The 12,636-nt window shown below is 37.7% G+C and overlaps 1 protein-coding gene across 1 annotated transcript; it reads right to left on the reverse strand.

Annotated features, from left to right (window-relative positions):
- Window positions 1-4,125: 4,125 nt before the first annotated feature.
- Window positions 4,126-7,713, reverse strand: LOC129101526 (granzyme A-like). Its single transcript, XM_054611374.1, has 5 exons — window positions 7,625-7,713; window positions 7,316-7,451; window positions 6,136-6,274; window positions 4,974-5,249; window positions 4,126-4,868 (listed from the first exon to the last, which is right to left on the reverse strand). Exons 1-5 carry the CDS (start codon window positions 7,686-7,688, stop codon window positions 4,710-4,712), a joined length of 774 nt encoding a protein of 257 aa, XP_054467349.1. The 5' UTR covers window positions 7,689-7,713; the 3' UTR covers window positions 4,126-4,709.
- Window positions 7,714-12,636: the final 4,923 nt, after the last annotated feature.

Here is a 12,636-nt window from a genome sequence, read left to right on the forward strand (position 1 = left end):
AAAGCTTTAGTGTGGTAGGATGCACTACCAACAGGGTAAAGAACTCTGATATAAGTTTTTATAAGCTGCCACACCGAAAAAACAGAGCCTTTAGGAAGACAAGAGTGAGGCATCAGTGGGAAGAATGGGGAAACTGTGAGTCTGATACTCAGTATGCCTATACGCGCAGATAGCATTTAGTCCAAATGTCACTTTGAGGCTGACTTTGTTTCTATAAAGGAAACTACGCTGTTATAGGGGAATGTGGAAAAATCTGAAAGCTACACAGTAAAATGGTGCAAGTGCCTTAGCTAACTACAGTAGCTTGCTAACACATAGCTAATATTAGCTTGCTAACACCTTGCTATCTTGTCCCATCACCATTTTTCATTATCAACTGCACCCCTGGTAGACATAGGGTGCTAAATTAATCATTTGAGATGCTAAAATCTGATGTTTTTAGCTAACTAGCTACAGGCATTTTGTTAGCAATTGTTTTCCCCTAGTGTTTGTTAACATGTTACTTGCTTCCGTTAGCTACCTAAAGGCTAGCAGGCAATGTCAGGCACAATAATTTACTTTTGGAACAATTACTTACTTTTTTAAGCCAAAGTGTTGACTGTCTGTCACAACTAGAGGTGTGGTATCTGAGGTTTTAACATCTATTTAAAATCTGAAAAATATATTTTAACACTACCAGTGCCAGAACATGTACGCATCACGTCTCTTTAAAATAAGAGTGTGACAAGCCAAACATTACTGATAGCAATGCAGTTTGAAGGTATGGGGTTAGCTTCATTCCTTGTTGTATGGGAGTGATAAGCAGAGAAATATTCCTCAAATGATAGCTGGCGGGTGTCACGAAATTACACTTCATCATGTACATAATACATTCAGTACTAAAATGACAGATTCATTTTTTTTATTTTGGGGTAAATGATTTATATATTTTATAATGTTGCATCAATTTTTAAAATGTAAAATATAGAGAAATGTCTTGTGCATCATTTTATAAATGTTTCCTCTAAATGTTGTGATATATTTGGTATCTTTGGATCCTTCTGGATCTCCATTAGCATCTACAACATATTTGATATCAATTCACTGCTGGTGTTTCAATGACTCAACGCTAGGATGTCAATGATATTTCCATTAAAAGGTAAGAATGAAACCTTAAGAGCAGCAGAATAGCTATGTGTTTTTCAATTCTGTGAATACTGTAAGAGTGAAGTCAAATGATGTGTTTTTTAATTCTGTGAACTAACAATTAAGACTGTATTCTCAGAAGTCTGTTGTAATTTCATAACTCTCAGAAATTATTACACTCTCTCTCAAAGCAATCGCCCCCTTGAAAATGCCTAACTTCATTATAGCGTAATTTCTGAGCTCCTGAGTTTGCGACTTTTGGTCTAACAAACTTGTTGGCTGCACTTCCTACCTCATAAAACATTTTAAATTAGGATAGTTTTGTAAGTATTTTAAATCCAGAACTGGTAACATCCATTTTTTGTAGATCAATGTTTTGTAGATTGTGTGACACCAATCAAAGCCCTGCACAATCTCACTTCATATAAACAGTATATATATTCACTTTATTTTTTTGTAAGATGTAACATGGTAATAATAAGTAGATGATAATATATATTTATATATTTGTGTGTGTGTTTTGCATATATATATATATAATTATATATATAATTATATATATTTTTACGTTTATGTTTGGGCCAGTATGGTAGACACTAACATATAAAGATGACTGTGAATCACCTTCCAGGATATACTTTCAGTCACCTTAATAAAACAAGGTTTCACTCTGTGTGTGTGGCGTTGTGTCACTAGTGAGCGAGAGAGAAGGCGAGGCAAGGTGGGCAGCTCATCCAGGTAAACATTTACTCTTGTGTGCGTGTGTGTGTGTATGAGACACGGCTCTCCATGGCAGAAATGGCTATTTAAACACGGAAAAAACATTCATAAACAGTTGTGCATTCATTCATTTGACAAAATAAGTTGATAAGGGTGTGGTGAGCTTTGATAGTTTCGCCGGCACTGAGGTGGGCCCGTGTGCTTTTGTGCGTGACCATGGAAACAGTAAACAAACGGGCAGATGGTTGGTCAGTGATTATTCACTGAGAGCTCAAATAAAGGACATGCTGGAATTTCCTGGGTGTGGTAACGTTTTTTTTTCTCTTCACCTTTACAAGAGTGCCAAGGTAAGTATTTTCTTTCTTATGTATTTAATTATAACTTCCTACTCAAACTTCTATTTCAGCAAAATAACACAGGTTGTCAAGCAAAGTTTAGTGGCTCCATGGATGAAAAAGTTAGTTGGCAAAACACTTTGGTTCGGACTGAAATATCTGAACTACTATTTATATTGGATATTTATATTGCTGTGAATTATTTTACAGATATGCATGGTCCCCAGAGGTTGAATCCTATCAACTTTGATGATCCCCAGACTTTTTCTCTAGCACCAACATGAGTCTAACATTATTGGTTCTTAATGAAATATCGCAATTACTATTTGATGGAATGCAGTGAATTTCTCTACTCATGGTCCCCAGATGATGAATCCTTCTGACTTTGGTGATCACCTGACTTTTCCTCTAGCACCCCCATGAGGTTAACATTAATATCTGTCAAACTATTTCCCATCATTCTCAGCTGTAGATTGTGCTGAGTGCCATTTAGCCCATGTAAGCATGCAAACACAATACAATAAGATGTATTAGAATTTTAAAACATCACTGTACATAAGTACATCCTCGCTGAGCAAGATTATGGACCTTAGTTCTGCTCTTTATTTAATAATGTGTAATTATGAATAAAAAGCATGACTGTGCATATATGACAAGTACATATGTAAGTTATCTTATTTATATTTAAAGTTGGAAGCACTGATGTAGAGCTGTCTTTATACTAGATATGCATTTAAGTTACAGCATTATTTTTGTCTCAGTTGCTCGATTTTACGCCATTTTCAGGAATAAACCCAGAAATGAGTCAGCCTTTTTGCACTTCCAGTTCCCTTCCCTTAAAGTCAACCGTTTTTTTGAATGGGTTTTTTGGTAAGATGCCTGATATACGGTCTGTTGTTAATATAAGCTTAAGATATGCAAACGTTTAGTTCTACAATATAAAATAGTTCAGTAAATACCCTGAAGTGGCTAATTGAGACTACAAAACATCATCCATCCAAGTCCATCTTCACAGCCTTGTGTGTATACTCACGCCAGTGTGTCCATGTTCTAGTTCCTTTATAGCCTAACTTTAGTTTTTTACTTCTGACCATTGCATTCATACTTTAAATATCATAAAAGTGGTGTTATTTTGTGAAGATTATCTTGCTGAACAAAATTTAAGTAAGTATCATAAACTTGTGTTTGCCACGCAGTTTATTTTCTGCAAAAATCAAAATGGGGAATGGCAAGTCCATTGGCTTTTTGTCAAAGGAACCATTGCAATGCCTACTTCTGGATTGGCCTACAAAGTACTTCACTTCTGCAGCACTCTATTGTAAATGTGGACCCAGGAAAGAGCAGGTATTCATTCTGTTTACAGTATCCGAAGGGAATCTTAATACAATGTTAAAAAAGGAATATTTCTATTTATCTATCTCTTATTAAAAGGACTCCTTTTAGTTCTGTAAAGTTAAATAATATTGACAACCACCTGAGTGAAATCTCCTCTCCTTAAATTACTGCACCACCTACTACAGCGGAGAGCTCCACCTAGTGATGTAGCATGAAAACTGAGCACCACATTCACGGTAGGTCCTAGGTCATAAAGAGGGTGTATACAGTAAATGTACTGAGAAGGAGTAAGCCGCCTTCTGTGACAAACCCACAAGAATTTAAAGTGGGGAGCAAATATTGCAGAGAGACAAATGGGCTCTTACAACCTCACGGAAATGAAAGAGAACAAAGATAAGAGAGACAAAGAAGCTGATGAATAATCCTACCCAAAAATGTCACTGTGTCAACTTTGACTACAGCGGCAAACATTTCCTTTTAGTGGATGGTGACATGTTTAATGTGTTTTCACTGTCAAGGTCTATTTCTCTCATGCAACGTTTTGCACATTTCCTGCCGGGGGTCTCAAGAGACACCGTGAGAATTTGTCTCTTGTGGTCTGGTCTGGGTAAGCACACAATCCGCAAGATTTTATTTTTTTGTCTTTTTAATGCTCAGAGCATCATGTTCTTTGCGTTTGAATAAGCATTTTCAACGAAAAGACAAAAACAAAATGTTCATACTGTCATACTAGTATACATTACTGAGACATCACAGGTTTTTAAATTTGAACGCTGATTTCACGCGACCTGAAAGCAGAGAACTGAAGCACAAGTCTGCGATGCCACAAGGTGTGAAATTCAGAGCTTCTGTATGACACAATAAATAAATATTATATGGATTAATTCTGACAAAACAAAACATTCACCTGCCCGTCAAATAACCTTTATCAAAAAATCAAACAGTTGAGCCGAAGCCTCAAAATCAATTTAAGCTTCTAATGCAGGAAGTGGTGAATCTCTCTGGTTGCCAATGTCACTTTGGTGTTTTGCTTTCATCTTAGAAGAGATTTGGTGTACATCTTAAGGAAATTAATAAAAAAAAAATGTAAATCCCTTTCATAAAGGCTACAGTAGGATAAAGTGAATGTACCTATAAAATAAAACCAAAGATGGACATTAAGTGGTGAACTTGGTCAAGAATACAGAATAATAGTTATATTTCAGATTTCTTCATGGTCTTTTTGATCCAGATGAGCTGTTTTTCTGACAGAAAAGAGTAAACTCCGGGCTTTTTAATCAGGCCACAATTCTTTCCAAAAGACGTGACACCAACTAGCGCTCCATCGCACAGAAGTGGGCCTCCTGAATCCCCCTAGAGAGAGAATAAAAACACGACATGTCGTTTTTATTCACATACATGGAAAGTCATGGCAGTGGTTTCTTACGGTACAACAAAAAATGTTCAATACGCACTCACCTGACAGGTGTCGGCCCTGTTTTTACCGTCTGAACCAGCACATATCATGCCTCTGGTGATGACCGGATTAAAGCCGTAATATTCAGGGGAGTTACACTTCACCCGGTCGATCACGGTCACGTTGACGGACATCAGGACATCCGACATTTGCTTGGCAATGTTGCTGGTTTTCCCCCATCCGGCCACCATACAGCTGGTGCCGGCCACCGGGTCTTTGACGGTGTTGCCCAACGGGAGACATTTCACCGTCTTGGTTTCCTTCACCGGTTTGACGAGCTGAAATTTGGAGAAAGGTAGGATAAGGAAGGTAGGTTTTCGTGAATTTGTGTCACAATGTCTGCCTTGGTTGGTTTCTTGTGACTCATTCTGCCCTTCATTCCCTGTCACTTCCCTTGGAACTCTCTGGACTTGTCATTCCCCATCCATCCACCAGATGCCCTCAGACATTCCCAGCAATCCCAGTCACCTGACTCCACTCACCTGTTTCCACTTTCCCTCATCATCTCTGCAGTGTATAACCGGCCCTTTTCCACTCGGCCCTTTTCCACTCGCACGTCTTGGCCTTTTAGCCACCAGAACCTTAACTGATCCTGGTTATTCCTGTAAACTGTTTCTTGTAGTTGACCTGCTTACCTGTCGTGACCCTCCTGGATTAGTTTTTACTGTTAGGACTGCCACTCTGTCCCCTGCTTCTTATCCTACTCCTAATCTTCAATTAATTTCCCCTTTGTCATACCTGTTTGCTGGTCTTTTGTCTGCATTTGAGTCCTGATAATGAGATCCTTTTACAAAATAATAAACTAACAAGTATCATATTGGAATAGACTGAAGCTTATACTTTTTTTGTATGTATTTTTTAAAATCTTTTCTCTTAGATAAAATTATTTCTCGTAGGCGAGCGTAGATGGAGGCAGACTAATTATGTGAAACACATTCATTAACACTGGCAAGCAAGTTGGCTAAAAAAAAGCTTGATTAAAAAAAAGTTTCTCTTAATGTATATAGTATCAATTTGCAATTTGGCCTAAAAAACAAAAAAAAGCAGTTCAAACTAACTGCTCCACATATGTTGCTCAGTCATTTTGAACCACTTTCCTATGCAGATTATTGCATCTTTGTTTCATCTTCAGTGGTAATTCACTACTGATTACTGTTTCCTTACCTTTAGCAGCATGAGGTCATTGACCTTATCTGTTGCATCATAGCAGGGATGAGGAACCCTGTGCTTAACATTGCAGACCTGCCAGGATTCTTTTTCCTTTTCTCTGATGGAGTGCACCCCCAGAAACACCTTCTTAACGCTGCAAGAGCAGGAAACAGGGTTTTAGGATCAAGTTTACCATGCTATTAGAAGCATAAATTAATGATAGAGTGATGACATTAACACAGTTGCATCATTATATGTGCATATGTAATATATATATATATATATATATATATATATATATATATATATATATATATATATATATATATATATATATATATATATATATATCAGGATATAGCTTTCCCCCACTATCAGTAAGGGTTTGGACTTAGATGGTTGCTGGGTTTTGAATGAAGAGTTTGAGCTGACATGACAGCGGTTGTTGAAAGTGTAATATTGACTCTTGTGTGTGGACTGATATAAAACCTTTATGTTTACATTTTTTCTCTACAATATCTTTCTCCTTTGTGAAACTAACCAAGAAAAGGGTAATTCAAAAGGAGTATCAGATTTTTTTTCTTGTTTTGATGGAAACTACAGTAGTATCAAAATGTGCAAAGTCAAACTTCACTGAAATAATAACAATTAGATCATAAACCGCTTTTCTCTTTCATTGTGTGATGCATGTTTTCTCATTCGATTATTTTGTGCATTTTAAAGACGTGCTTGTTAAAGTTTGCCCAAATCGGAGATAAAAAAGAAAATGTTACGAGGCTCAAGAGCATATCCTGTCTCAAGCCGTGTGTCCTTTGTGGTTTCTTGAAGTGAGTGGCATTTCTGCTTGATGACAGAATACTATGTCTTTGTCTCTCGCCCATCAGAAGTCTGTCTATCCATGTACTCTACATGTCATTCGGTCTGAATACATTTTTGCTGACCTTTGTCTTAATAATCTTTCCTCTAATCCTCAAGACACAAATACATTAATGTTTAAATGTCAGTCTTACTTATCTTATATGCTTGTGTCCCTGATAAGATTAGTGAGAACTTAGATTTTTTTATAAAATAAGAGCAGAGCGTGTTGACATTATAACTGATTTTTTTTTTTAATTAAAACTCAGACTATTATAAGAGTTTAAATTGCTAGAACATAAGATCTTTCATCAGTAAGAAATAAATGTCATGATCTTACTTAGCACAGTGGGCAGCAGTGAGGACCCATGATTTATGGATCAGTATCCCCCCACAGACCGGACTCTCCATCAGAGCCATGAAAGGCAGCGAGTGGGGCTCCACTTTTTTCCCACCAATAATCTCAGAACCATGACCTAAAACAGAACACGCACTCAGTTCAGTATTTCCACAAAACAAAAGTACATAAATTTGTCAATAATTGCTTCACTGTGATATTGAAAGTAGCCTTACTTTGATCTGCATGTTTACACTGATGAGGAGGAAATCACAAATTAAAACACTGCGATATGAAGAACATGTCACTCACTTGACTGGACGATGAGGAGGACCACACAAGAGATGCAAACGGTTAAATCCCTCGGGTGGGACATATCTTCTTCTCTCTCTTTGATGTGACTCTTGAGGCTCTGAATCTCACCTCGATGCACACACTGTCTTTATATGTTAGGCTGGAAGGATGTGGTCTGGCCGTGGAAATGCATGAATAGGCAGAATGGTCGCAAGCATAACACGAGGACTGTTGAGTCCCATCTTCATTTAGAAGCCTTGTGGTAACTGTTTTTTTGTCATTTCCCAGTCATCAGTACCACATTATTGAAAGTCTGCGGGGATGGTGCATGAAGAAGGTCACATCATCAGGGTGCAGACGGTTCATTATAGGTGGGCCCGGTGTGAACCAGCTATAACTTGAATCTGCTGACGAGCCCCTCAGCTACACTTATGAGTTGATAACGTCATGTCATGATTCAGAGGAAATCATGAGAAAGTGGAACATATCGGCTTAAGTAAAACAGGTCTGGTGGAGGTGAATGGTAAAGAAATAAAAATAAAAATGACTCAGAGGAAGTTTAAACTGCTAGAAGAACTGGATGCTTTATTTTATAGTGTCCCTAGTTGCCAAAACTATGTCACATGCGCACTGTATGTATACTGAGCATGTGACAAAACCTTTGTCTTTGCCTATTAAACTTTGAACTGTACTTCAGTTGTGACAAAACTTGTTGTTATGAATGTAAATGTGTTCTCCTTGTTGTTGGACTAGCTTTCTTCTAAACCAATCTCATTGCACTTTTTGTGCAATTCAACAACCAGTAAGACTTTGTTAAAATCAGATTTGGAGTTCCGAAATAAGTTAGCTAAATTTAGTAGGCTAATCAGCTAAATAGATAAATAAAGAGATGTAATTGAAATGTAGGCTGGCCTACACACAATTTTTTAATTTGTCAGGATTACGTGCACAATTACAACAGAACAAGACAACAGAAGTACAAATCAAAGTTAAATAGACAAATGTTTCATCACAGTCAACATGGACAGTGCAAATGTGGCATAATTTTGGCACAAATGGACACCATCATTTTTTATGTTACCTTTAAGCAACAGTTTGACATTTTGGATAGTACGCTTATTGGCTTTCTTTGGCTGAGAGCTAGATGAAAAGGCTGATGCCACGCTCACATCTGTCCATTTAATGTAACACCTTGAAAGCTGACTAATTAACATGTTATGATATGTTTATTTAATCCATACAAACACTTACGTTTGAAATCAACTATGTGCTATTTTACAATCGTTACAGACTAATTGTTGGCCAGGCTAATTTACTTTTGTGCTGGTAGGCGGCTGTTTTCCCCCTGTTTCTGGTCTTTATGCTAAGCTAAGCTAACTAGCTGCTAGTCGTAGCTTCACATCTAAAGTAGACATAAGAGTGGTATCAATCTTTTCAACTAACACTGACAGAAAGCACATTTCCCAAAATCTTGATCTTTTGCTTAAATTTTCTTGAAATGAGCAAAAATAGTCATCATGTCAACAATCTTGTAGTATGTATTAATTAATATGACTCTTAGTTACATCAGCAACAAAAGAAAGCAACCAGTTGCTTACAGCACCTTTCTACTGAGAATTAAATATTGTTCAACACCCAAAACAGAATGTTACAAAATTTCCTGAATGCAAGACAGATCTAAAAGAAATAAACTTGAGGCACATGAGAACGGCATGATTTGTGGTCACAAATACTTTCTTTAAGTAAAACATGTTTATTGCCTGAATCATCACCGTGTGTTTTACACCTAGCTATTAAAGTTTTCAAAGCTAAGAATTATTTGATTTTGAATCAGTTTACTGTAAATGTTAAAAAAATATATATAAATTCGAAATGTGAATTTTCGCCTCTGAAAATGATAATTATAGGCCCAAATTTAAAATACTGTATCAACTAAAATACTGAAAAGACTAAAAAACAACATAAAAGTGCTAAATAAAAATATCATGCCATGAAATGACTAATACTATCAAAATCTGCTGCCACATTCACATAAAAAAATATTTGATAACACTTGACCTTTTCACATTTACGGACCTTGTGCTTTTTAAAATAAAATAACTAACTAACTGGATACTGTGTGAGGCTTAATTTGTCATATTAAGCAAATAAGCTTATGCTTTGCAATTCCTTTTTGCTGCTGATTCAATGACTCATTCTCAGCTTCAGTCACATGAAGTTACAGAAAGGCCTGTAGTGCTTACTCTGCAACCTACAGTTTAACAATACAAATACACAGAGATAATAGAGAACTTGGTTGATCCTACAGTGCATCAACATTTTGAGAGGAAGGAGAACCTCAAAATACAGTTCACACACTTTTTCAAAGGTTGAAGCAAACCTTCTACAGGTACATAGAAACTACAATCATTAATTTGTCCATGGAAGACCATTTGCTCCTTTGCTCCATGATAACACAATGGCTCAGATTACACTGTGTGACACTGGCAATATTTCAGGAATAAGGTAAAAAGGGCTGCACGGTGGTGTTCACAGCAAGAGGGGGCACGGGTTCAATTCCCGGGCTAGACGGCCTTCTGTGTGGATCAGCATGTTCTCCCTGTGTCAGCGTGGTTCTCTCCGGGTTCTCCGGCTTCCTCCCACAGTCCAAAGACATGCAGCTTAGGTTGATTGATGACTCTAAATTTCTTGTAGGTGTGGATGTGGATGACCAATGGGTGATTTTATGGTGCTTACGTCCACTTCTAATATAGAGTCAATGTCTTGATTTATTTTCTTAACGTTCCGTAAGAAAGTCTGCTAAGGGCGGACTTACTTTGTGTTTAATTAATAAAGTAACAAACAATTGTTACTTTATTACATTAACACAAACCATTATGTTTAGTCTAACTTTAACCAAGTCGTTTTTTTATGTTAACCTTATGAATCATTTCCCAACGTTACCCTTGTGGCATTGGTCATTCTTGCAAGCGAGTTGATCATCTGGTCTGTTGTTCTTTAACCTGACCTGTTGTGTTCAATTTGGATTTTTCCATCAGCCCAGTTTTGCCCGATTAGAAAAAAACACCCATATTTCATGTTTACATTCGTGAATTATTCATGCCATCGAGAAAAGGGTTACCAAAGAATTACATAACATTTGCTGTAATCTAGAACTCAATCTCACAGATTTTTTCAAATATGTTTCACTACCAACTGATTCCTGGTTCCCTGGTTGTGTGAGTGTTCAGACAACAACTTTGAAGTCAGATGTCATGAACAACAAGAGCAGAAATCTCTATGAAGTACTCCATGGCTGAAGTCAAGTTGGAGATGATGATACATGAGTTTGAAGCAGTTGGAGATGATGATGTTCATGGAGGCAGAGCCATCAGTGTAAGGGAAGAGGAAGAATCACATGTGTCGGCGCATGCTGTCACGTTGTAACGGTGTGGCGTCATCTGCATAAATGCTGAGACGTTCCAGCTGAGAGTCACGTGATCGGTGCCCGCTGAGTCCACAGTCACTGTCTGCGGGGGAATTGGACCTGTGAGCGAGAGTGAACAAGTCAGAGACCATTGGGCTAGTCTTGTGGTGAATTCTGTTTCCCTTTGGGAAAGTGTTTTCTGGCGTGTTGCTCCCGGTGGTCAGGTTTAGGCTTTTTATTTCTTAGGCATCACAGAGATAACTCATTGGGGCTATGGTATGGCTGTTTTAAGATTAGGTATCACAAGAAATGAACGGTTTGAGTCATATGGAGCCACGTCAGTGATGTAGATTGTGGCATTGAAAACAAAACTGAAACAAGTAAATGCTTGCATTGAACACTTATTAAATAATACAGGCATTACAAAAATCTAAACTTTCAATAAAGACTGAATGTAACACACTTTTTACAACCCTGTCTCCTACAAAATTACGTTCCCATACAACTAAACAGCATTCTCAGTTTGTGAATTGAAACAAAGCAAGACAAAAACGTAACAAAACTTGGTTATGTCTAGGCAAAAATCTAATTGGTTATGTTTAACCATTTTTTGTTTATCATATTTTGGCTTAAAATAAGTTTTTTAAGTATTTTATGTATCACCCTTAAACCTATGTTACAAATTTGTGTTACCCACTACCTGGAGCTATCTTCAGCCCTAACCCTTTGGCGCCAGGATAGTGACTTTAGTTTTTGGCATTGAAAATATAATATAGCATTGACAACATAACCTTAAATGAAAAAATAAAACATTGTCATTAAAACACATGTATTCGAAAAAGTTGGATTTGCACTAAAAAATAAGCACCACACAGATTACACATTAATAAAGCCAAGCCTTCAATAATAACTTATTGTCACAGTTCTTCTTCATACTCCCCTGTCATTCTGCCTCACACTCACCTGCCAGCCACTCTCACCTCATTAGCTCACTCAGTTCACCTGCCAGCCACTCCCACCTAATCAGCTCAACTCAGTATATAAGCTCCAGTCACACACAGACTCACTGCCAGATCGTACTCTGCGTTATGCATGACTTTCCAGCACATACCCTCGGACTGATCTCCCGTTACCGACATCGCCTGTCTCGGACTCTTCGGCCCTGGTAAACGTCTCAGCCTTCCTTCCCCGACCACGAGTTTTGCCTCTGCTCATCCTGGTTTCTGTCTGCCTGTTCCCGTGGCTGCTTTGCGTTTCCCCGGCTTGACTTCGCTGTGTGAGTCAACTCGTGCCTGTTTTCCTGCTGGTTGTATGATCTCCCTGTGCTTTATAATAAAGCTCTTACAAACCATTCCTTGAGTGAGTCGTACTGCATTTGGGTCCTAAACACACCCCATGACACTTATTTACCACTTGTTTATTTTGTCACCATCCACTTACAATACTTTTGGCATTCTGATGGGTTTTTTTCAATGACAATCTGCAGATTCTTTTCTGATTATATAAATATCACACTGTTCTTGCCCCCTCCATGCTAACACAGTGACAGAGACTTGAAACTGGAAATTCTTATCACTGAATACCAGGAAAAAAAAGATACTTGTGTGACAGAGTTAGTGAGTGA

Source organism: Anoplopoma fimbria, chromosome 13, assembly GCF_027596085.1.
Source record: "Anoplopoma fimbria isolate UVic2021 breed Golden Eagle Sablefish chromosome 13, Afim_UVic_2022, whole genome shotgun sequence".
Taxonomy (NCBI): domain Eukaryota; kingdom Metazoa; phylum Chordata; class Actinopteri; order Perciformes; family Anoplopomatidae; genus Anoplopoma; species Anoplopoma fimbria.